This window comes from Urocampus carinirostris, chromosome 3, assembly GCF_059441175.1.
Source record: "Urocampus carinirostris isolate Australia breed hairy pipefish chromosome 3, RoL_Ucar_1.0, whole genome shotgun sequence".
Lineage (NCBI taxonomy): Eukaryota > Metazoa > Chordata > Actinopteri > Syngnathiformes > Syngnathidae > Urocampus > Urocampus carinirostris.
In genome coordinates, this window is record NC_142351.1 from 6,473,844 (window position 1) to 6,500,312 (window position 26,469).

The 26,469-nt window shown below is 43.6% G+C and overlaps 1 protein-coding gene across 1 annotated transcript; it reads left to right on the plus strand.

The window, feature by feature from the left end:
• The first annotated feature begins 506 nt into the window (after positions 1-506).
• On the plus strand, positions 507-25,170 carry LOC148368473 (SRSF protein kinase 3-like). Its single transcript, XM_088329705.1, has 17 exons — positions 507-543; positions 4,447-4,546; positions 6,730-7,805; positions 7,901-8,009; positions 8,089-8,176; positions 9,530-9,617; positions 10,112-10,218; positions 10,289-10,454; positions 12,158-12,183; positions 14,122-14,214; positions 14,907-14,940; positions 17,786-17,995; positions 20,261-20,358; positions 20,457-20,564; positions 20,633-20,702; positions 21,759-21,851; positions 24,986-25,170. The coding sequence occupies exons 1-17, from the start codon at positions 507-509 to the stop codon at positions 25,168-25,170; spliced, it is 2,688 nt and encodes an 895-aa protein (XP_088185831.1).
• The last annotated feature ends 1,299 nt before the right edge of the window (positions 25,171-26,469 follow it).

Below are 26,469 nucleotides of genomic sequence, written 5' to 3' on the forward strand. Positions count from 1 at the left end.
ATTTAATTTTCTTCTCAAATCTGCATTCAGGCTCCAAGTCTCTGCACTATATAACACAGTCGGCACCATCACACTCTCATACGGTCCCCTCTTAACATCCATACTCAGACTCTTGTTGCTCATCACTCTCCTCAGAGGGGTCCAATTTTGACATTTTCCTTTGTTCAGTTCATGCTTTTTAGGTGAGGTTGCAGATCGAATTTCACAGGACAGGGAATCCCTGAAAAAAATGCATCTTGACCAATCACAAGAGAAAAAAAAACGACTCTGAATTGGTGGGGAGATGATCTCTGTTCCTTTAAAAAGGCCCGCTCATAGGGGGGTTGGTTTAGTGAGCGCCAAACCACTAAACTGAGAAAGTATAAAGTCCCTCTTTTTCAGTTGGCAGCACGTAAGCATCCAGTATTCTCAAATTGAGCCAGGTCTCCGTGATGGTTAAAAAACAAACGTCCTAAATGTAGTGGGTTCCCACAATTTGTAGCTCAAGGTCTTCCATTTCATGGGTAATGGATCTGGCGTTAGTGCGTTACCGGCTCAGCAGTGGTGACTTGTAAGAGTTGTTACATAGATAGATAGATAGATAGATAGATAGATAGATAGATAGATAGATAGATAGATAGATAGATAGATAGATAGATAGATAGATAGATAGATAGATAGATAGATAGATAGATAGATAGATAGATAGATAGATAGATAGATAGATAGATAGATAGATAGATACCATAGATAGATACCATAGATAGATACCATAGATAGATAGATAGATAGATACCATAGATAGATAGATAGATAGATAGATACCATAGATAGATACCATAGATAGATACCATAGATACCATTGATAGATAGATAGATAGATAGATAGATAGATAGATAGATAGATAGATAGATAGATAGATAGATAGATAGATAGATAGATAGATAGATAAATAGATAGATAGATAGATAGATAGATAGATACCATAGATAGATACCATAGATAGATACCATAGATAGATACCATAGATAGATACCATAGATACCATTGATAGATAGATAGATAGATAGATAGATAGATAGATAGATAGATAGATAGATAGATAGATAGATAGATGGATGGATGGATGGATGGATGGATGGATAGATAGATAGATAGATAGATAGATAGATAGATAGATAGATAGATAGATAGATAGATAGATAGATAGATAGATAGATAGATAGATAGATAGATAGATAGATAGATACCATAGATAGATACCATAGATAGATACCATAGATAGATACCATAGATAGATAGATAGATAGATACCATAGATAGATAGATAGATAGATAGATAGATACCATAGATAGATACCATAGATAGATACCATAGATAGATACCATAGATACCATTGATAAATAGATACCATTGATAGATAGATAGATAGATAGATAGATAGATAGATAGATAGATAGATAGATAGATAGATAGATAGATAGATAGATAGATAGATAGATAGATAGATAGATAGATAGATAGATAGATAGATAGATAGATAGATAGATAGATAGATAGATAGATAGATAGATAGATAGATAGATAGATAGATAGATAGATAGATAGATAGATAGATAGATAGATAGATAGATAGATACCATAGATAGATACCATAGATAGATACCATAGATACCATTGATAGATAGATAGATAGATAGATAGATAGATAGATAGATAGATAGATAGATAGATAGATAGATAGATAGATAGATAGATAGATAGATAGATAAATAGATAGATAGATAGATAGATAGATAGATACCATAGATAGATACCATAGATAGATACCATAGATAGATACCATAGATAGATACCATAGATACCATTGATAGATAGATAGATAGATAGATAGATAGATAGATAGATAGATAGATAGATAGATAGATAGATAGATAGATGGATGGATGGATGGATGGATGGATGGATAGATAGATAGATAGATAGATAGATAGATAGATAGATAGATAGATAGATAGATAGATAGATAGATAGATAGATAGATAGATAGATAGATAGATAGATAGATAGATACCATAGATAGATACCATAGATAGATACCATAGATACCATTGATAGATAGATAGATAGATAGATAGATAGATAGATAGATAGATAGATAGATAGATAGATAGATAGATAGATAGATAGATAGATAGATAGATAGATAAATAGATAGATAGATAGATAGATAGATAGATACCATAGATAGATACCATAGATAGATACCATAGATAGATACCATAGATAGATACCATAGATACCATTGATAGATAGATAGATAGATAGATAGATAGATAGATAGATAGATAGATAGATAGATAGATAGATAGATGGATGGATGGATGGATGGATGGATGGATAGATAGATAGATAGATAGATAGATAGATAGATAGATAGATAGATAGATAGATAGATAGATAGATAGATAGATAGATAGATAGATAGATAGATAGATACCATAGATAGATACCATAGATAGATACCATAGATAGATACCATAGATAGATAGATAGATAGATACCATAGATAGATAGATAGATAGATAGATAGATACCATAGATAGATACCATAGATAGATACCATAGATAGATACCATAGATACCATTGATAAATAGATACCATTGATAGATAGATAGATAGATAGATAGATAGATAGATAGATAGATAGATAGATAGATAGATAGATAGATAGATAGATAGATAGATAGATAGATAGATAGATAGATAGATAGATAGATAGATAGATAGATAGATAGATACTTTACTCATCCCCGTAGGGAAATTTACACTTACAGCAGTATCTTTTTCTTCGTTTATTAACAGATTAACAGGATGGCCTCGGGGTGCTGTGTTGTAGTTTAGCAACAGCGGAGTGGATGACGTCACACTCTAGTACAAAAGTTCGACGTCCCTGCAGCAGATGGAAATCTTGGTGTCCAGGGTTACACCACCTCGTGTTCATGTAGATAGCAAGTCCACCTCCTCTCCGCTTCCCCGCAGGCTTTTGTGTCTCTGTCCCTAAAAGCGCTGAAGCCGGGTAGCTCCACGATAGTGTCCGGGATGCTAGACATGAGCCACGTTTCCGTAAAATGTATACATAGCCTGGCCGTAGTGGTGGGCCGGACCTGCAGCGCTGCTATTGCTTTCCGTCCCGACGTCCCTCGGTGTTTTTCCAACTTGATAAATATTGACAGAGCACCTGCTGGTGGCCACCACTAATTTGCGCTCTTCTGAGTCATATCTAATTGATTAATTTCTTAATGTATTGAACAGCTAAAATCATAGATGTCGCCGTGCTTCGCAGTTTGACTGACAGCCTATCACATTCATGCGCACAGTCACGCCCACCCAAGACACACACATACAACCTACCCCCTTGTTAGCATTAGGTGTCTGCAGCAGAACACAACGTATGATTCGTTGATATCATAAGAATAATTCCATATGAAGCGCACAGTAGCAAGATGTCTCTGTAGTACAGTAATCCCTCGGTTTTTGCAGTTAATGGGAACTAGAACTACCCTCGAAAAGGAAAAATCTGCAAAGTATCGTCACACCCTCAGAAAACTTACCTCAAGATAACATTATTACCGACTGAGAGTACACTATGGAAACAAAATAACAGCTGTAGATCCACAAATAATAACACATAAAACACAATTGCAGGTAAATGTATGGTTTTATTGTAATGATAAAAAAATGAAAACATGGCTTCTCCATTCAGTGTAAGAAAGCTAATTCGAAAGAGGCTGGCTAGCTGAGGGCTAGCATCAGGTGTCCTTGAGGTGATATAGGGCTCCTGATGATTAAAATATAACAGTCCTGAGTGTAGCAGTTTCCAAAGAGTTGTAGCTCCAGGTCATCCGTTTTGATGGGTAATGGATCTGGCGTCACAAAGACACAGGCTCCAGGGCTAGCTTGTGAGGGTTGCAATGTAGCTTAGCCGTAGCACTAAACCATACCAGCAGCACCGCTCTTGCTTTCTTCCAGACGCTGCTATGGTTGTTTATTGAATAATAATCTCCAGATCATCCGCTGGTGATAACCATTTCCTTCCACTTTCTGAGTTTCCTGAGTTTTATTATTCAATTTATTTTTGATGACGAGCCGCTATGCCAATCAGTTTGTTTTGGGAGGCAACGCCCTCCCGCTGTTTGACTGACAGCATACACCAGCCTATCACAGTTGCGCACGCAGCCAGTCACACCCACCCAACACAGAATGCCCTCCCTAATCTGTCTGCTGTCTAACAGAACACAATACACGCTACATTGATATCAATTACAACAAATACAATTCAGTTCCAATCTGCTGGCTTGTTGTTAGGCAGGGACCGGTTATTTCAATATTTTTCTTTACATGATTGTTGACCACATAACAATTCTGTCACTGTTTCCTGACCACGTTGGTGTCTTCCTTCAGGAGAATCTGATGTGAAAGTGGGTCCGAGCCCCGGCTCCAGAAGCAAGAAGCACAAACGGCGTGGAAAAAAGCACCACAAGATCCGGGCTGAGGAGACCAGGTGAGTTCCACATTCTGTCACGGTTGCCATGGCGCCCAATTGGCGCCAGCTGCGTCTCTGATGGATTGGCTTCCCTTCTATTTAAGCTCAGTACTCTCACTCACCCTTTGTCAGTCCGTCAACGAACCTCTGCCCCGCAAGACGTGGGTTTTGACTCTGTCCGGTATCCCGTTGTGTATCCTGTCTGGTATCGATCCCGTCTGTTTCGTCCTGTTTTGATTTCCGTCTCCGGTCTCCAGTGTCTGATATAGTACCCGTCATTCTCATCCTGTCTGACATCTGTCTCCAGTCTCCTATATCTATTATCAATCCTTTCAATCCCATTCTGTCCGGTATCAACATCATCTGTCCGGTATCAGCTCTTGTAACTGGTATCGATCTCGTTGGTCTCTTGCTTTCTGTTGTTCCACGCCAGACTTCTGTCTTTCTGTCTTTCGCCCAGCGATCGCCGAATCACTGGTGTTTTGTGTCAACGTGCATGACTGCTCCATTTCCCGTAAAAAAAAAAAGCTTGTGTGAGAAATGTCACGCATTTGGGTTCTCATCCTGGTCCGGTTCTTGACACATTCCCTGGACTCAATTTATATGTGGTTTGGACAGAGGTGGGCAGAGTAGCCCAAATCTTACTTGAGTAAAAGTAGTCTTACTACAAAATTATATGACTCAAGAAGAAGTACAAAGTAGTCATCCAAATAATTACTTGAGTAAAAGCCAAAAAAGTACTTGGTGAGAAGAACTACTCAAGTACTGAGTAACCGTAGCAACATCTTATTTATTGATTATCCAATGGTCCATCCAATCACCTATAAATTGCATTTAGTTTAAAAACAGATATATCCATTCATCCATTATCTGCACCGCTTATCTTCAGTAGGGTTGCTGGGGTGCTGGAGCCTATCCCAGCTATCTTGGGGCAGTGGGCTGGGGACACCCTGAACCGGTTGCCAGCCAGTCGCAGGGCACACAGGGACAGACAATTCCCTCGCTCATTCACACCTAGGGACAAATTAGACCCGACATGCATGTTTTGGGAATGTGGGAGGAAACCAGAGTGCCCGAAGGAAACCCACGCAAGCACGGGGAGAACATGCAAACTCCACACAGGAGGTTCGAGCTCATGACCTCGGAACTGTGCCGCACACGCGCTAACCACTGCCCCGCCGTGCTGCCAAATAATCAAAGTCAAATTAAATAATTTTATAAACAAAAGTTTAGCATCGGGCAGCACGGCGGCGCAGTGGTTAGCGCGTGTGCGGCACAGTTCTGAGGTCATGGGTTCAAATCCAGCTACCAGCCGGGCACTCCGGTTTCCTCCCACATTACCAAAAACATGCATGTCAGGTTAATTGGCCGGTCCAAATTGTCCCTAGATGTGATTGAGCAAGAGTTGTCCGTCTCTGTGTGCCCTGTGATTGGCTGGATACCAGTTCAGGGTGTGCCCTGCCCACTGCCCGAAGATAGCTGGGTTGGGCTCCAGCACCCCCGCGACCCTACTGAGGATAAACGGTTCAGATAATGGATGGATGGATGGACGGATGGATAGTTTAGCATCAGTGCGCCCGGGTGGTCGTCGGCAAGGTTTGTTTCAACTGCACATTCAAAAAAATATGTTTTAATACACTACTATAGGGGTTTCTGTGAATGCCATTGAACCACTGATTTAAGTAGTGGAGGTGCCTAATGAAGATATTTTTTATTTCTTGTAGGTTTGATGAAATTCATGAGGAACCAAAGCCCCAGATCCCGAAAGACATCTCAATCCCCCCTTTCGCACCAAAAACAACCCCACTTCTTGGAGATGCACATAGTGCCAAGGCAGTTAAAGCCCAGGAAAACAAAGATAGATTTGTTAATGCATGTCTTAATCATCATAGCACCACTGATTTGACACATAATAGTATTGATTCCTCCCTGGGTTCCAGAGATGTTCCTCACTGCGCCACACGAATCTCTCCTAGCCATCTGACAGATGCACATCTTAGTCGGCTACTACCCATTAACCATTGCAGTCCCACTCAAAACCAGTCATATACTAGAAATACTCCTGAGAGCCCCGCCCAAAGAGATTCGCATAGCAAACCACCTCATGAATCATCACATAGCACGCATGTACTTCCTGACTCAGGTGTTAACCCTTTATACAGTCATGCACCTTCTAACCTAGATCCAAATCACTCTCATAGCCAGTCACTATCTGAACTAGATCTGAGCTCCAGTGGCAGTCAGTCTATTGCTGACCTAGTTCACAAACCAGCCTATAGCCCCACATTTCCTATCCTTGCTCACAGTCCTTCCAAAAGACAGTCACTTGCTGTTTCACCTCAGAGAGGGTATCTTCTGCCTGTCGCCAAAAGCCAGTCACTTCTGCTACCACCTCAAAGTCATGCTCAGAGCGATGTTCTACCTGTCCCATCTCAGAGTCTGCCTAGCAGCCAGTCACCACTTCCAATTTCTGCCCGGAACACCACCAACATTGATTCATTTGCTCTACCTTCTAACCTAGATCCAAATCACTCGTATAGCCAGTCGCTATCTGAACTAGATCTGAGTTCCAGTGGCAGTCAGTCAATTGCTGACCAAGTTCACAAACCAACCAATAGCCCCACATTTCCTATCATTGCTCACAGTCCTTCCAAAAGAAAGTCACTTGATGTTTCACCTCAGAGAGGGTATCTCCTGCCTGTCGCCAAAAGCCAGCCACCTCAAAGCCCTGCTCACAGCCATTTACTACCTGTCCCATCTCAGAGTCTACCTAGCAGCCAGTCACCACTTCCAATTTCTGCCCGGAACACCACCAACATCGATTCATTTGCTATCCCTTCTAAGAGCCCCAACAACAGTCACCCACTTTGTATGCCAAGTCAAGATCCCAACCACAGTCAGTCACATTCAGTCCTATCTCAGATACCCAGTCACACCAATAACCAATCACCGCCAACACATACAAAAAAAGATGAACGGAACAATTTACCCCCACTGACTCCTGTAGAATTGCAAAATTCTCAATCTAGTCTAGCAAAAGCTGAAACCAGCAGTACAGCCTCTCAACTCTACTCACCAGTGGGCTCCTCCTCAGTGACCTGTCCCCCAAAAGCAAACCATGACTCTTCAGATTTTGGAATCTCATCAGCACCGACATCCACAGTCATGCCACCATTGGCTACCATGACTCCACCACCCACAGGGTTAAGCTTACCTCCTGCTCAGATTCTTGGCTCTGATGATGAAGAGCAAGAAGACCCATTGGATTACTGCAAAGGTGACTTTCATCTAGGAGGGTTACCACCTTACCCTCAGCCTGATTCAATAAGATAACCAGGTATCTGTGTGACTGCCCTTGTTTTTGTTTTGCAGGTGGCTACTACCCAGTCATTGTCGGGGACCTGTTCAATAAGAGGTACCACGTGGTCCGCAAACTTGGCTGGGGACATTTTTCTACCGTCTGGCTCTGCTGGGACCTGCAGTACGACTATTCCTCTTTTTCTACCTCTGCCGTTAGTCGTGTCCTCTGATCGTGGACCTTCTCATTTGTTTGTTGTCAGAAAGAAACGCTTTGTGGCATTAAAGGTGGTGAAGAGTGCGCCCAACTACACAGAGACTGCCCTGGATGAGGTCAAACTGCTGAGATGTGTAAGTATCAAACCTTCAATAATCATAATCTGCACTTAATCTAATCCAGCCCATGAAATGATGTGCATTTCTATGGTGCTTTTCAAGTCAATGACTTCCCAAAGCGCTTTACAATGTGCTCCACATTTCCCAATAGCGGCCTTGTATTGTAGCCATGTAAAACGCTAACCTGCTTATTGGGGGTGTTAGGGGTTCAGTGTCTTACCCAAGGACACTTCGACATGTAACACGGACGAGCCGGGATTCGAACTGGGATCCCTTGATCCCAAGACGAGCGCTCTCCCTCCTGAGCCACTGCCGCCTCAGTCATGCCACCATTGGCTACCAGAGCCCAAAAGAACTGTCTTTTGTTTTGTTCCTGCTTTTGATCTGACCTAATAATTACGTTAGCCACAGTTCGTAACTTGTAACCAATTGATTGTAGGATTGCAGTTCTAAGGCTGCTTGTAAAAAATTGTGTTTATTCTTATGTTTAACCCAATTATAGCTTAACTTTGACCCAAATGTGTTACTATAACCCTAAATACTGACTAAAAACCACACACTGTCAAAAGCCAGAGACGGAGACAGGACCCAATAGCGTTCGTTTTAGTCAGTTTTATTGAGAAAGAGAGCAGTGCGAGCTTCCACCATCCGATGATTGTCGGACACAGGTAGCTGATGGCAGGAACGCGGAAGTGGCACTCCCCTGTCGAGCGAGGGTAGTCGTGGGCAGCAGGAAAACTGGTCGATAGCCGGGACGGGGGAGCAAGGGCAGTAACGAGTCCAGAAAAAAGGTCGGCGGCAAGTATCAGGCAGGAAACAGAGCAAAACAGATCGATGGCCGGGACGGAAGACCAGGGCAGAAACGGGTCCAGAAACATGTCGACAACAGGTAACAGGCAGGAGAAAACAGGGCAGGAGATTGTCGGGAGGTACAGAGCTTGCCTAGCAAAATCGTAGGTTCGCAGGACGGTCTGACAGCTTCCTCTTGGAAGCCGGTGGTTCAAAAAGAGTCAGGGGACCAATCAGCGACCAGGGATGTTGGTGCCAACGGGGCATTCGCAGGTGCCCCGAATCAGACAAATATGGTAATATAAATAACCCACTTGTTTTATAGTGTATGTTATGATCCTCATTTTGCTTGTTAGTATTTCAACAAATAGAAATAAAGAGTAAACCTTTTCAGAATACTTACCTTCATTTGTCTAATTTCTTATCCCTTTTTAGAATGGTGTTCGTACAACCAAACAGAGTCCCCCAAATGGTTTTGTGTTTAGTTTATACCTAGTTAATACCTAGTCTTTCATAGAATTGGGGCTAGGGTTATGTTAACAGTGAACATCTCTCAAATTGTGTGCTTTGTTTGTCCAGGTGAGGGACAGTGACCCTTCAGACCCCAACAGAGAGACAATTGTCCAATTAATTGATGACTTCAAGATTTCTGGAGTAAATGGTGTACGTATCCTTTTTTGTGTCATCTGTTTTCGGAGCAGACCGTGTATCCGCCTCGCCCCAGAAATATGCACAAAGAGCAGAGAAGTTGAGAGGGAGAAGTTGTTTATTGATATTCGTTAGCGTTCAAACAGCGTTCTCATTCGTCTAAGAGACAATCAGCTTTCTTATACCTTCCGGAGCAAAAACATCACGTCAGAAATATCACATGTTGCTTAGTGAGTCCTCTCGCGATGACGCGCTTCTTTTTCTCAAAGTGCATGTTCCTCTTAGAATCGACCCATCTCAGCCAAGTCGCTGTGACCCAGCCAAGTTCCTGACAGCTTCGCTGATATTTAAACTCGGGAGAAACAAGCCTGGAATTTCCTGTCTAAACAAATGTGTCCTCATTATGTCAATAAGCTCCGATTTCATTATTCTACAACACTGTGGGACCGTGCCCGTTTGCCTGATAAGATCTACTGTACTTGCTGAGCCTTTGTTATCCTCAACACGTGATAGATGTATGTATGGTCCTGGAGGTACTTGGTCATCAGATGTTGAAATGGATTATCAAATCAAACTACATGGGCCTTCCTCTGGTATGCGTCAAGACCATCATTAGGCAGGTAGAAATCACGTACCCACATGAATAAAAGTCAGATCACATCTGTTGTACTAAAGGTTGTTGGTTTACAGGTGCTCCAGGGTCTGGACTACCTTCACAAAAAGTGTAAGATCATCCATACAGACATAAAACCGGAGAACATTTTGCTGGATGTGGATGACGTATACATTCGGCGGCTGGCTGCTGAGGCCACGATCTGGCAAAGAGCAAAAGCACCCCCTCCTTCTGGATCATCAGGTGACTGCTTATCTTTACTCGGGGTGTGGGAGTAGTGTAGCCCGGCAGTGGGCAGAGGACACCCAGGACTGGTCGATATTGTTAGGAATTAAATATTAAAAGGTATCGTTTACCAAATTGTTCAAATTAGTTATCTGACTCCATAAACCAAACACAACCTACATTCACCCAACAACTTATGCACGCTCGTTTCTTGATGGAAAAGATGAACAAGAAAGCCGACATTTTCACACATGGGCAGATTTAATTTCATTAACAATTTAGCTAAGTTTACTCCATCGAAAATGGCCGAATTAGTGTCGTTGGAGTCTGGCAAAGCTTCTCTCTCAAGTCCTCTAGCTTCTCCTCTCGGCCCACGTCTTTCCGCAAAATGGCGTGCCGGCTCCACCCATGGGCGTGCCAATGAAGCCCAACGTGAGCTTCACAATCTCAGAGACGAGCGTCCCGATGTCTGTGGTTCCTCAAAACAACGCAGAGCGTTTCTCAAAACATCGCCTGCCGTCCTCCGTCATCAGGGCCTTTCTGCGTCTGGATGTGCTGATTATCTTATCAACCTTAGGTCCCGTACCCGCCATTCCTGTAAACAATATTTCCTACCAGGGTGCCCTGAACCTTCGCTGCTCATTGAATAAAGGCACAGTCAGTAAATAACTACAGCATTCAACTCAATAAATGTAACTTGTATTCAATCGTATAAAATCCTTTATAGTCAAATGTATAAAATCCTTCACTATCCAATCCAAGGGTACAGGATTGTCACAATCATTTGAAAGCTGAAGAATCTGGTCACAATCAGTTGATACTCCTTACAGTTTATCCAAAAGATTGTCCTATTCAGTCCAAACCTGACTTGTAAGGTCTTAGGATCTTGACTTGTTGGCACTCTGAACATTTACCTTATGAATGGACGATGTGGACAAAAAGGCATGTCCCATATATTTTTGTGTTATTTGTTTTTTTTGTTAGTTTGTTTTTTATTTGTCTCTGATTGACGACTTAAATGAACCAACCACTAATTAATTAATTCTGTACAACGTTGGCCTCTCTTGTAGGCACAACCACCGAGTGTCACAGACCAGAAAAAGACACAGGACCCAATAGCACTCGTTTACTCAGTTTTTATTAATAAAGAGGGAGAGTAGGGCTTGCTTCCACGATCCGATGGTTGACGAGCGAGGATGGTCGTAGATTGCAGGAATACTATTCGTTAGCCGGGACGGGAGAGCAAGGGCGGAATCAAGTTCGGAAACAAGGTCGGCAACATGTGTCAGGTAGTGGGGCAAAACAGGTCGGATATCGGGAAGCCAGAACAGGGCAGAGTCAGGTCCAGACACAGGTTGGCAACGGGTATCGGGCAGAGAAAAACAAGGCAGGAAAAGTCTCTGAAAGTGAGAGCTTGCCGAGCTGGGAGCATCGGTTTGCAACGATCTGACAGGGATGTTTTGAAAGCCGGGGGTTTAAAAAGAGTCTATTAGCCAATCAGCTCTCAAGGCTTTTGGAGCCAATTGGTCAGTCACAGGCAATGTTCCCTGTAATTTTCCTTACGGGTCTGAGCGTTCACACAAAGTCGGTGAGCAACGCTTGAAACAACAGTGAGCAACCGTAATCCCAAGTGTGGAAAGATAATTAATGATCAAAACTTGACATCAACCATCGACCATGCTCTCTTAATCCTGTTCTTTCTCTTTCTGTGTCTCTCCAAGTCAGCACTGCTTCCAGGGATGACCAAGTAAGTGTCCAAATGAACCGTTTTGCTGTATCGTACTGATGTGTGTACTAATTCAATGTATGTACTTTGACTCACGAATTATAAGAATACATATTGAAACAGATATTTGATAGTAGCGCAGTTTGTAGAGCGGTCAAGGAGGTTGCAGGTTCGATTCCTAACTCCTCAGAGTTAAATATCAAAGTGGCTTTGAGTAAGACACTGCTAGCGCTAATGCCTCTGATAGGCAGGTAGTCGCCTTGCATGACTGACTCTGCTATCGGTGTGTGAGTGTGTGTGTGAATGGGTAAAGTGTGAAGTATATTGTAAAGCGCTTTGGAGGTCCTGACTGGTAAAGCCCTATATGAATGCAGTCCATTTTCCATCTTCCCTGACTGGTTATTCTGGTGAGGAACCAGTATTGTGGAATAGCATCATTATATTACCTACCTGTAGTGCCCTGTGCCATTTTCAATCCTATGCCCAGGGTTCATACAGGTGCTTGAAATCCTTGAAAATGCTTGGATTTGAATGTGTTTTCAGGGGTTGGGAAGAATGCAGCTACGGGTCAACGATCCTCTGCACTTGCAAGTCGTGTATTTTGACTCTGTTCGGTATCCTGCTTGTGTAGCCAGTATCCAGTATCGATCCCGTCTGTCCCGTCCTGTCCGGTATCTTACTCGTGCATCCAGTATCTGGTATCGATCCCGCCTGTCCCGTCCTGTCCGGTATCTTGCCCCAGTATCTAGTACCCGGTATCGATCCTGTCTGTGCCGTCATGTTCGGTATTTTGCTCGTGTACCCAGTATCCGGTATCGATACCGTCTGTCCTGCCCTGTCCGGTATCTTGTTCGTGTATCCAGTATCCGGTATCGATCCCGTCTGTCCCGTCCTGTACGGTATCTTGCTCGTGTATCCAGTATCCGGTATCGATCCCGTCTGTCCCGCCCTGTCTGGTATCTTGCTTGTGTATCCAGTATCCGGTATCAATCCCGTCTGTCCCGTCCTGTCCGGTATTTTGCTCGTGTAGCCAGTATACGGTATCGATCCTGTCTGTCCTGCCCTGTCCGGTATCTTGCCCTAGTATCCAGTATACGGTATTAATCCCGTCTGTCCTCTCCTGTCCGGTATCTTGCTCGTGTATCCAGTATCTGGTATCAATCCTGTCTGTCCCGTCCTGTCCGGTATCTTGCTCTTGTATCCAGTATCCGGTATCGATCCCGTCTGTCCCGTCCTGTCCGGTATCTTGCTTCTGTATCCAGTATCAGGTATCGATCCCGTCTGTCCCGTCCGGTCCGGTATCTTGCTCCAGTATCCGGTATCGATCCCGTCTGTCCCGTCTAGTCCAGTAGATTGCTCTAGTATCCGGTATCCAGTATCAATCTCATCCGTCCCGTCCTGTCCAGTATATTGCTCAAGTATCCAGTATCCGATATTGATCCCGTCTGTCCCGTCCTGTCCGGTATATTGCTCGTGTAATCAGTATCCGGTATCGATCCTGTCTGTCTCGTCCTGTCTGGTATCTTGCTGTCTTATCCAGTATCCAGTATCCGGTATCGATCCCGTCTGTCCCGTCCTGTCCGGTATCTTACTCGTGTATCCAGTATCAGGTATCGATCCCGTCTGTTCTGTCCTGTCCGATATCTTGCTCGTGCATCCAGTATCAGGTATCGATCTTGTCTGTTCCTTCCTGTTCGGTATCTGCTCGTGTATCCTGTATGTAATGATCCCTTCCTGTCCTGTCCAGTTTCGATCTCGTCTGCCTCTGGCTTCCTGTTTTCCCACGCCTGATTTCTCTGTCTCACTTCTTCTGCCCGGCAACAGCCGATTCACTGGCATTTGTGTTCACGCGCATGACTGCCCTGTTTCTGTCAAATGAAGCTTGTGTGAAAACGTTACGCATCTGGGTCCACCGTCTGTTCGGGTTCTGACAACATGTATGTCTTTGTGTGTTCGTAGGTTGGTAAAATTTCCAAAAATAAGAAGAAGAAATTAAAGAGGAAAGCGAAGAAGCAAGATAAACTCTTAGAGGAGAGACTGACGGAAATTAAGGTACTGCAATGACACAACATAACATAGTAGTGTGCGGACCGTGCAGTTTATACTAAGGCCTTCAACTCCAGTCCGTTCTACTGATGTGTCATCCATGAAGGAACCAATTCTTTGAGCCTCTTGAAAGGGAAATTTCCCGTATTATTGGAAGTCCTCGAAATCATGGTATCTATTGGAATGCGGAAGGAAACTCCAGAAATCAAGGAATCAAGTCAGGTAGCCAGAACGGGAGATCGGAGCATGGTCAAAGGAAGGTATCAAGTCAGGTAGCCGGAGACGATCGGGAAACCAGGGGCAGACGAGTAGGATACATGATAGGACGGGACAGACGGGAGCCAGGGTAAAAAAAATGCTTGTCTTGCATGTGCGGAGGTTCGCTGACGGACTGACCAGGAGTGAATGAGAGTTTAAATAGGAGGGGAACCAATCCGGTGAGGGCAATGGGAAAATCATGACAGGCATAGCAGGCTGAATTTGTCATTTTTTGACAGGAACATCGTCCGAAATGCACAAATTCGCAAAACAAAATAAGAATTGTGATAAAACTGAAGGAATGTATTTTCTGTATCGACCACTCTTACACAGGAGTGTAAAGTACAAAAACGACTTTAAAATCGAGTGACTTGAGGTCAGTAAAATCGAATCTTATCAATTCTAATCAAGAACATTGTATCTTTCATGTTTGTGTTCAGAGGATGGACGAGGAAGACGACACACACAGTAACTGTGAGTACACACCGTAGTACTGGGATGGGTAACTCGGGTATACAAGGACTGCATCCCAGAGTGTTATCTGGGTTTCTGAACAGCTTGCTGATGATTGGATACTTTCAATTATGTTACCGTATTTTCCGCACTATAAGGCGCACCGGGTTATAGGGCGCACCCCGAAAAAATAGTTTTTGGTCCTATATTTGACATACATAAGACGCACCGGATTATAAGGCGCTACAATGAGAACGTCGACAAAACAGTCAGATGATTCAAACTGATTACCCCCTTAACATTCCCAAATCTTGCAAAGAAGCAAATACGTGTCTCAGACATGTACGGAAACAGTGTCTGTACGATGTCACCAATCACTCAAATGCATCGTTCCAAATATCATTCGGAAGGTTAAAGTCTTGGGATTCAAGAAATGCCAACCATTCCTTAGTTTCTATTTTCTTTTTCGCTCGCAACTTTACTGTGCATATAACAATAAACACTTCGAATTGAGTTTAATTTAGAAATAGACACTCCATTCCATCCATTATCTGCACCGCTTATCACAGAAACATCGAGTTCAGTCTGAAACAAGATACAGGGAAAATATATAGCCGGAGTAGCTCACCGAAGTCGTTGTGTTCAATAATAACGTGCAGCCATGGTCCTCTTATATCCGTGAGTTTTGTAAATCCAGGAAAATAAAATATTTACAAATACAGAATAGTAAAAAAATGCTTTCTGTATGCCGTCAACCACGTGCTATACGCATTCATCTTTTTCGGCCAATTGCAGGCTTTGTTTTGCCGCTTAAGCCTATGCCAGCCTGTAAATGATAAAAAGGATCCGCTCCTCGACCTCCGAATAACTTTAGCCAATAGTGATCGATTCAAATGATGATTGACACATTGGTTAGCCAATGAAACGCCGGTAAATAAATCCCAGCATACACCGCAGACTACTTGGCGTTCGGGGGAAAATCTAGTCGGCGGCTGCTTGCCTTTGTTGCGAGACCTTGCGACTTAATATTGATCCATATATAAGGCGCACTGTATTATAAGGCGCATGGTCAGCTTTTGAAGAAAATTAAGACTTTTAGGTGCGCCTTATAGTGCGGAAAATACGGTACTATTACACTTTCCCCAGTGTAACGACCCTTCAAGGTTTCACAGTCACTCGGTTTATTGACTGCATTCAGTAAACAAAACAATACAAAAGTCAGGGCATCTGTTCACGACTGCAATTATCTTCAGCGCAATGCAATTTAGCTGAAGCTACGGCAAGCAGGCATAATGCGAGCACATTAATAGTGAAACTTCAATAATTTCAATTTCAAAAAAATCCAAGGTAAAAAGACTGAGTTGTTCCAAAACTCTTGAAAGTCGGAGTACGGAGTGCGTGTAGCTTAAAGGGGGCAGAGAAACGCAAAAAATACACAAGGTTGAATCGAAAAACCTGCTACCGAGCAGGTCAATTTCATAACATTTTTGCGATCTCAAGTTGCATAATTTTATTTGTTTGATCTACATTTTTGGCTCGTTTCGATTGGTTCACTGGTTTCGGATGTGTTGTGTATGTAGTAGGGTTGTAGTAGGATTCAGAGACAGGCACGGACGGTACATTCATAGAGTGTTTACCTAACTTCTTCTTCGGTAGTTCTCAAGCACAAGTACAAGGCTGCACATTAGTATACAGCGACACCGCAGGAAGGGGAGTGTATTACACGACACCACAGGATGACCATCTTTGAGTGCCTACGCCCCTGTAAAACCATATTCCAAGATAGATTCCTGAGCGATTTTTCAGAACTCTCATCTCTCATTAGATACACCGCTTATCCTCAGTAGGGTCGCGGGGGTGCTGGAGCCCATCCCAGCAATCATCGGGCAGTGGGCAGGGGACACCCTGAACTGGTTGCCAGCCCATCGCAGGGCACACGGGGACAGACAACTCGCTCGCTCATTCACACCTAGGGACAATTTGGAACGGGCAATTCACCTGAAATGCATGTTTTTGGAATGTGGGAGGAAACCGGAGTGCCCGGAGGAAACCTACGCAAGCACGGGGAGAACATACAAACTCCGCACAGGAAGTCTGGAGCTGGATTTGAAACCACTCAGGAGGTTCCCACGACCTCAGAACTGTGCCGCACACGCGCTAACCACTGCGCTACTGGATTTGCTTATTTGGGCCCCTGTACTGCATTATCGTCAGGGCTGGGTAGGGTTACTTTAACTGGATTACTTTCAATGACTTTTGGATTACTCCAATACCAAATATGCTAATAAAAGACAAAAGAAACTCAATATGAATCAAATGACTCAATTTGGTGCAGGCTTGGGGAGTAACGGAATACATGGAATGGCAAAAATGATGTTGCATTTTATGTTCGTTTTGCTGGAGATCAAAGAGATCAAAGCCAGGAGAGAAAGCTTACCACGTGTTATGAGTCATTTGATTCATATTTAGTTACTTTTGTCTTTTATTAGCATATTTGGTATTGGAGTCATCCAAAAGTAATTGAAAGTAATCCTGTTAAAGTAACCCTACCCAACCCTGATTATCGTATACAACGGCCATACTCTCCTGGATATTAAATGAAAAAATGAAATGATCTGCATTTCTATAACGCTTTTCAAGTCAATGACTTCCCAAAGCGCTTTACAGTGTGCTTCACATCTCCCAATAGCGGCCTTGTATTGCAGCCATGTAAGACGCTAACCTGCTTATTGGGGGTACTAGGGGTTCAGTGTCTTACCCAAGGACACTTCGACATGTAACACAGACAAGCCGGGATTCGAACTGGGATCCCTTGATCCCAAGACGAGCGCTCTACCTCCTGAGCTAATATTGTTTTCATTTGCAGGCCCTGCAGGCGTCAACGACAACACCGTCTGCAATGGTAGCAGTGAAAAAGTCAGCCAAATGTCCTATCTACTGTTGGAGAACGGTTGTGATGGTCTTGGGCGGTTTGCCAGCCCAGCTTCCAGCAATTCTGGGTTCTCCAGCTCCGTTATCTCAGCAACATCAGAATCAACCATTTCCACACAGTCCGGATGCTCCAGCGGACAAAGCTGTGAGAATATACTCCCACTCGGGTGAAAAAAGGACCTTTTGCTAAAATCCATACCAATCTCCTGTTAGAGCTTCTACCAGGAGTTCAAAAACCCTATTTCTTCCCAATAACAATCATGAAGTGTGGACGCCATGACAGATGGCTGTAAGTAGACAATAAAAACGCTATAAAGGTGTTTGTTTCCTTGTCGGAAAGCACAAAAAGCGCTATTTGGAGAAACTCGGGATAGCAGGGCTAGCCTCCGACCCATACCTTCTTCCTCCTGACATACTCATAGATCGAATCAAATAGTCCAGTCTACCTGACTTCAGTCCACACCATCTGTACCACTGTATTGTAAATGGAGTATCCCCATACACCAGTGCTGATCTAAAAGCTTATAAAAGTCTGTATGCTTACCAGCTCTTCGTAGCTTGTTAGGTAACAGTGGGAGGTAGGTAAGAAAATGTTAGGCATAGATTAACATACATTTGAGTATTATTTTTTAAGATTCAGTAGCACTTTCCTAACTTTATGGTGGCTACATTGAGTGTCTTTGACGTGACTCGTACTTACATAACATAAAATTGCTCAGAAATACATAAAACGTAGTCTGGAGTACTTTGAGGGCTGCCAGTCACTCCGATTGATTGTAAATATCCATCACTGTCTTCTGTCTTCATCAAAAACGATACGATAAAATGCCAAATTGGGCTTAGAACAATGCCGATTCGCACAGCAAGAAATCACCATCTTATGTAACTACTATATTCAACTGCTTTTTTCGGATTTTGTCGTCTGTCATGGCTTCATAATTCTCTCGCCCAAAAAATATACATATACATTCTTTGTTTGCTTCAAGTTCATCACATGATCAAACTCCTTCAGTTACACATTATTTTGTGTTTCTTTGTTGTCCACTATGGAAGCACCCAGGTTATTTTCTTTTGACTGCTTTCTATTCAGGCAATGGCCTCAACCAATACCCTTATAAGGTCCTCTTAAAACAAAAGTAGAAAATAGTGGTGTTAGCTTTCTAACTATACACAAACATTCTGAGCTAAGCTAAGACATGCTAATAACGTTTCACAAAATTCAACCATAGACAAATACAGTATACGATTGGGACTGGGTATCAGCAGTTCAGGGTATGGTTCACTGATCCCTTAACCACAAGGGTCGTCAGGGCACCAATGATAAAGCAACTCTGGACAGCCTTATCTACAGTTGACGGTCCCTATCCTGTTCTTGGGTCATGGCAAAGTTGACACCAGTCCATTCCTTAATGTTGTGGGGCCAGTTCTTCTTCTGCCCCCTTGGACTATGCCCTGGAGAATTATCTTGGCCAGTCCTGGTGATCTGTAAGGTTTTAACATTTCCTAAACTGCAATCTGACTCCAAGACACTTCACGCGTCTTGTCCAACCCTTACAGTTGGAGCATGTCCAGAAGTTATAGTCCACATATTATCTTATTTAGCCGAATCACATAGTTTAACAAATCAGGTCTCTGCCTGTGCCAATTACAATCGTGTGCAGGAGACAGACTGACGAGACTCCGGGGGTTCCTCTGTTATAGTTCATGCCGATGGAATGTTTACACCCCATGACTAAGCCTCTGGCTGATTGGTCCGCGCCGTGTTGATGCAATTATCCCAATCGTCCTTCGAAGCATTGGGAGAAGGGTGATAGTCATCACCCTTGCCCCCAGGCGAGGTTATTAAGTCATTGTTAATCACACAAACAGAATTACAAAGACAAATTCCAAAGGAAATGCGGTTTCGACACCCTTCTAAATAAATTTACTCGAGGCTGAGGTGACACAAAGAAGGACATGTATTTTTGAGTATAAGTGGAATAAAACAGCGTATAAAATCGTAAATAACTTCATGATCTTGTGACGTGTTACTACGACTGAAGCTGCCATCTGCCTACAGTTGACAGTAGTTCTTCGTAGGGTCCGATGTGCCCTCTGAGTGTGTTGCGTACCGTTTTGTCTGTCACATGGGATAACTAGCTGATGCCTGGAAGTTGTTTCTCTAAACTGGAATTTCCTGTCTAAACAAGTGTGTCCTCATTCTGTTGGCAAGCTCTGACTAACTATTCCACAACAGTTTCCTGTAGCATCGCATCTCCATTGCCTGGGGGATGGAAGTAACCAGACTCAGGTGCCAAAAACACCCAAATACATAAAATATGAAGGTCTTGGATCTTTGCGAAAGGTCATTCGAACAGCGTATGTTACAACACTCCAGTTCTGGAACTAAAAACGATCTATCTGCTTACAGTTTTATGTGCATCAGACTTGGTCCTGAGTCCTCTCGACCCGCAAAACGCCAACAAACTGCGCGTAAAGATCGCAGATCTGGGAAACGCTTGCTGGGTGGTGAGATGTCCTCAAATGCTTTCTGCGTCATGTCCTTTATATTGAGTTTAAAATCCCAGTTCTACTTCTTGTTCTCCCTTTCTTTTGCTACCACCTAGCACAAGCATTTCACTGAAGACATTCAGACAAGGCAGTATCGAGCTCTGGAGGTATTGATCGGAGCTGAGTATGGACCACCGGCTGACATCTGGAGCGTCGCTTGCATGGTGGGCACGCGTGACCGCGCACACGCGAGTAAACACTATCATGCATGTGTATGTTTCCAAAATTATAGGCATTCGAGTTGGCCACCGGTGATTACTTGTTCGAGCCTCATTCTGGAGAGGATTACACAAGAGACGAAGGTAAAGGACTCATGTTCGGTTATGCCAATTTTGAGCTGTCAATGACAATTTCCCTGATTATGTCTTGCGTGTGGGTGGCAAGTCGACTAAGTGGTTAGTTTACAGTGAAGATAGAAGAGAACAAAGAAGATAAAGGAACAGAGAAGTTTGTGTTGTCCTTGTTGCAGGCTTTGTTTTTCCCCAGAGGGTGGTGTATGAGGGGGTGAGGGACAGACAGAGATGGTCGGATCCAGCTAGATGGGGGGAGGGGGGGAAGCTTTGTACGCATGTTTGATGTTACTGTACACACGGTCCAGTGTTTTCCCCCCTGGTTGCACAGTCCACGTAGTGTATGAATTTGGGAAGTACAGTCCTTGAGCATGCCTGATTAAAGTCGCCGGCGACGATAAAAGCTTCGTCGGGGTGTGCAAGCTGCTGTTTATTGATAGCAGCGAGCATGAGATTTAGCGCTATGCGAACGTTAGCATCCGGTGGAACGTAAACAGCAATCACAATGACCACGGTTAGCTCTCTCGGTAGATAGAAGGGTCTACATGATAGTGCTAGAAAATCTATATTGGGTGAGCAGTGTGTGTCAATGATTCGGCTGTTATTGCAGCGCATAGTCCCCCACCCCTGTTTTTACCGGAGTTTCTGTCGTCGGTCGTGCAGGTGTAGCGTGCGTCCTGCTAGTTGGACTGCGGCGTTGAGGAAGTGAAGACTCCGTGATTACTGCAATTCCGGACGAAGCTGTTGGTGGCGATCCGCAGCTCAAATTCACTAATTTTGTGAACGATGGATCTGGTGTTGGTCAGGAACATGCTCGAAAGCGCTGGTCTTTGTTGCAGCCTTCTTAGCCTAGCAGCTAGGCCCGACCGGCAGCCTCACTTTTACTTTCGCTCCCTCTGCCGTCTCTGTCGTTTGTCGGCAGGCAGATCACCCAGGGATATCCCGGTGGTCTCTCTATATCCCTCGGGATGTTGTGGATGTTATTGTAGTGCCTTTCCGGGGAAAAATGGCTGATTGGCTGTCCTACAAATACACTTCAGACTAATAACATTACTGTTTGATGTTCAGATCACATTGCTCACATCATTGAGTTGCTGGGTGCCATCCCGTTGCCATTTGCCTTGTCTGGCAGATACTCCAGAGAATACTTCAACAGGCAAGGTAAGCTGCTATACTGCAGGCTCCTTTTACAGAGTTTTTTGGATTTTTTGTGTTTTTATGGGGGGTTATTTATCACTCACAAAGGTTTCAGTCCATCAAACCAATTTTAATGCCACACAGAGACAAACCAAAGAAATACAAAATGCAAATTTGATTCCATTTATCAATCACACAATTAATCCAGGTCTATTTGGCCTTGTGTTCAAAATTCAATACCCCCCTCGCCCCCTCTTCTTTAATCATAAAGTATTCGTCAATCAAGAAATGACTTCAATTGAATCTGTTGGACATAGTGAAGCAAGCTCTTAAGAACACCACGATCCAAAGAAATTCCAGAAGAAATTAGGAAAAAAAGGGATTGAAATCTATCTGCCAGGAAACGGTCTCAAAGTCATTCCCAAGGCTGTTGTCCTCCAGCGAACCACTGTCAGAGCCATTATCCATAAATGGTGAAAACTGGGAAAAGTAGCAAACCTTCCAGGAGTCACCCACCAACTAAGATTACTCTAAAAGTGCAATGACGGTTTATTCTGGAGGTTTCAAATTAACCCCCCCAAAAAACCTCCAAAGGACTACAGGCCTTGTTGGCCTCAGTTAAGGTCTGTGTTCATGGCTTCACAATAAGAAAACCTACCTACTACTACTATCTGGCCTGGTCATATCCATCAAGAGGGGTGACCGACAGTAAGACAAACACATTCACAAAAACAAAGAAAAGAAAAAAGTAGCAAAAAACACAAAAAATTTGACCATGGCCAACCTAAATGCCCAAACACCCAAACAAGTTAGGCACCTCGGTACCTGAGTCGGTCATGCTTTCGTCCCTCCAGATGAAACAGGACACCAGATTCAGATTCAGATTCAGATTCAGATTCAGATCTACTTTATTGTCATTCTTGTACACGTGTATACAGAACGAAATGTCGATACATCTGACCCGCACAGTTTCCTCGAATGTACAGATATAAGTAAAAGTTGTATTGTATTATGGCTACGTATAGTATTTTACCATATTGCCGATAGTGCAAGAGGAGTAGCTAACCAGATGTGCAAAATGAGCATTCAGGTTAACAAGTCAGGTAAACAGTAACATTAACACTGTAACAATAACGCTGTAAGTACAATAGTGCAGAGAGCAAATGTGCAAGGAGTGGCAAGCTATAAAGAACTCCCAGTAGTGCAAAAAGTCAGATTAGCAGCCGTTTAGGTTTAGGTTAACTATATGTTAGATTGACCATTTAACAGTCTAATGGCCAGGGGGACTAGACTACTGCGGAACCTGGTGGTCCTGCACCGCACACTGCAGTACCTCTTCCCAGAGGCTAGCAGAGTGAACAGTCCATGATGGGGGTGAGAGGGGTCCCCGATAATGTTCTTAGCATGGGATAGGCAGCGCTTCTGGCCAATGTCCTGAATGGAGGGAAGTGTAGTCCCGATGATTTTCTCTGCTGTCCTCGTTACCCTCCTCACACTACCCCAGTCGGTAGCGCTGCAGCCTCCACACCACACAGAGATACAGCTGGTCAGGATACTCTCTACAGAAAGCGGACATGTCACTCGGGTCAAGGTGACACAACACACTCTTCTGTTCAACAGCAGGGCCCGACAGCTTTTACTGGTTTACCCCTGCCGCATCATACAGGTGCCCTGCCCATCCCTTGGAACGCCTCCAAACATCCCACTATCCTTTCACAACACCTCTTCACTCATTCCTATCACCAACAAGAGCTCTAGCTTCCACTATGTTTAGACTTCTTTCCTGCAGTGCACTCATAACACTATCCATCCACGTCCATTGCGGACTTCTTCTTGGTCTCCTTCCATTTACTCCTGCTCTGTAGATCCTCTTCAACATTCGCTCCTCAGCCATCCTTTTTGTCCAAAAATGGCATATAGGCGAGAGTTCCCAGGTGAAACTCACTGCTGTCAGAAAAGACTAAAAAGAGTCATCTCACGTTTGCTAAAAAGCATCTTGATTATCCTCAAGACTTTTGGAGAATCATTCTGTGGACTGGCAAGTCAAAAATTCGCCGTGCAGCCTGTTACATCTGGTGTTAAAATGGCACAGCATTTGATAAAAAGAACATGATGCCAACAGTAAAGCATGGTGGTGGCAGTGTGATGGTCTGGGGCTGCTTTGCTCCTTCAGGACCTGGAACACTTGCTGTGGTTAACAGAATGACGGAATAATGAATTCTGGTGTTCACCAGGAGATCCCTAAGGTCAACTCCTGGCTATCAGTTTGTATCCTCACACTCAAGCGCACTTGGATCATGCGGCAGGACAACAATTCGAAACAAACCAGCAAGACCACTTCTGAACGGCTAAAAAAAACAAAACAAAAGCAAAGTTCTGGAGAGGCTAGGTCAAAGTCCGAATTTAAATTGAGATGCTGTTGTGTAACCTTCAATTGGCTGTACATGCCAGAAAACCTTCCAATATGGTAGTTTTGAAACAGTGTTGCAAAGAAGAATGGGCCAAAATTCCTACCCATTATCAATTATCGTAAACGTTTGATTTCTGTTATCGCTGCCAAAGGTCAAGTCACATTTATTTATGACGCCCTTAATCACAAAAATGTCTCAAAGGACTGCACAGGATTACAACGACACAATGACCTGATCTTAAACCAACATGCGGGCAAGGAACAACTCAAAACCTCGTCGTGAGGAAAAAGAGAAACCTTGAGAAGGGACCTCACAAGTGGTATCCCCCTTTCAGGGTGACCAGGGTAATTACATTTAGCATTGCAGTACACAAACATAGTAAACACTAGGTAACATGTTGAAAATTTTTACGGAGAGTGCATGACAGCAGCGGTAAACTAGTCCAGAAAGTCTCATGACGGTGCAGTTTCCCATCTCTGCCAGCCGGTCCATGCAGGCGTTCACATGCTTCAGGTCAAACGCTGGTGGCCCTAGTCGCTATTGGCTTCAGAGGGCAATTACTTTTTCACATAGGGCCGGATAGCTTTGAATTTTGTATGCCTAAACAAATAGAATTAACTACTCAAAACTGCATTTTCTGTTTCCTTGGGTTGTCTCTGAGTGATATTCAAATTGGTTTGAGGATCTGAAACCTCTGCGAGTGATAAACATGCAACATCTGACATGTGTCCTGTATCCTGGCATCAGGTGACCTGCGCCACATCTCCAACTTGAAGCCATGGGCTCTGTTCGAGATCCTCCTGGAGAAGTACGAGTGGCCATTGGACCAGGCGGCTCAATTTAGTGACTTCCTGTCCTGCATGTTACAGCACGAACCCGAACGCAGGGCAACTGCCGCCGAGTGTCTGCGGCACTCTTGGCTCCGACCCTGAGTTTGCCACTGTGTACGGTATGCTCACGGCATAACAGTCAAATTCGCCGTTTGCTTTTGAATGAATGAATGAAAACTTTATTCGAACATCAAAATAAAAACGAAACAAAAACAACAAAATAATGTGACATAATAAGTTCGAAAAGGGGTAGTAAGAAGCAAATGCTTATATTCCCTACCCCTTTATCTTCCCCACCAAATACACCAATGATATAGCAAACAATATAGCAAAGTATAGCGTACCAGATATAAAGTACTGGTAAGCATCCAGGCTTTTATAAGATTTTAGATCAGCACTGGTGTATGGGGATACTCCATTTTCGTAAAAGAGGTACAGATCGTGTAGAACACAGAGGTCATTCAGTTGGCCCACGGGCCGGATCAGGCCCGCTAAGGGATTGAATCCCGCCCGCGAGACAACACTCAGAGAAGCACAAGAGAAAAACAAGCTGCAGGTTGAAATATGTCAACTTGATGTTGCCAAAGCCAGGTGCCTCGAACAAAGACACTGTACTTGTATTGATTCTCTCTCTCTCTCTCTCTCTCTCTCTCTCTCTCTCTCTCTCTCTCTCTCTCTCTCTCTCTCTCTCTAGCAAACCTTTTCTCCCACTCTCTGTCTCTGTCTCTTTCACTCTCTGTGTCTCTCTTTTTCTCTTCCTTTGTTGCTCTTTGTCTCTTTCTCTCTCAGTGTCTTTTTAACTTATTTTGCTCTAACACCGGCATTAGCTCAGGAGGTAGAGCGCTCGTCTTGGGATCAAGAAATCGCAGGTTTGATTCCCGGAGTTGAGTTTATTCGGGCGGCAGTGGCTCAGGAGGTAGAGCGCTCGTCTTGGGATCAAGAGAACGAAGTTCGAATCCCGGCTCCTCCGTGTTACATGTCAAAGTGTCCTTGGGTAAGACACTGAACCCCTAATGCCCCAATAAGCGGGTTAGCGCCTTACATGGCTGCACGGCCGCTATTGGTAAGTGTGAAGCACACTGTAAAGCGCTTTGGGAAGTCTTGACTTGAAAAGCACTATATAAATGCAGATCATTTCATTTCAGATCATTTCTAACTCTCTCTCCCTCTCTCTTTCTTTTCCACCCCTTTTCTCCCACTCTGTCTCTTTCACTCTCTGTGTCTCTCTTTTTCTCTTCCTTTGTTGCTCTCTGTCTCTTTCTCCCTCTGTGTCTTTTAACCTCTTTTGCTCTAACTTCCTTTTTTCCTTTTCTCTCTTTTCCCTTTCTCTCTTCCTACCCTTTGCGCTCTTTTCTCTTTTCTCTCCTTCTGTCTTTCTATTTCTCTTTGGATTTCTTTCTT

What these genes read in the sequence shown, in the direction of transcription:
- LOC148368473 (XM_088329705.1), top strand. Translation starts at nt 507, where the DNA reads ATGGATCTGGCGTTAGTGCGTTACCGGCTCAGCAGTG. An exon ending in GCGTTACCGGCTCAGCAGTG is followed by an intron (nt 544 to 4,446) that starts GTGACTTGTAAG and finishes GTCTTCCTTCAG; the next exon opens with GAGAATCTGATGTGAAAGTG. An exon ending in AGACGACACACACAGTAACT is followed by an intron (nt 14,941 to 17,785) that starts GTGAGTACACAC and finishes TTTCATTTGCAG; the next exon opens with GCCCTGCAGGCGTCAACGAC.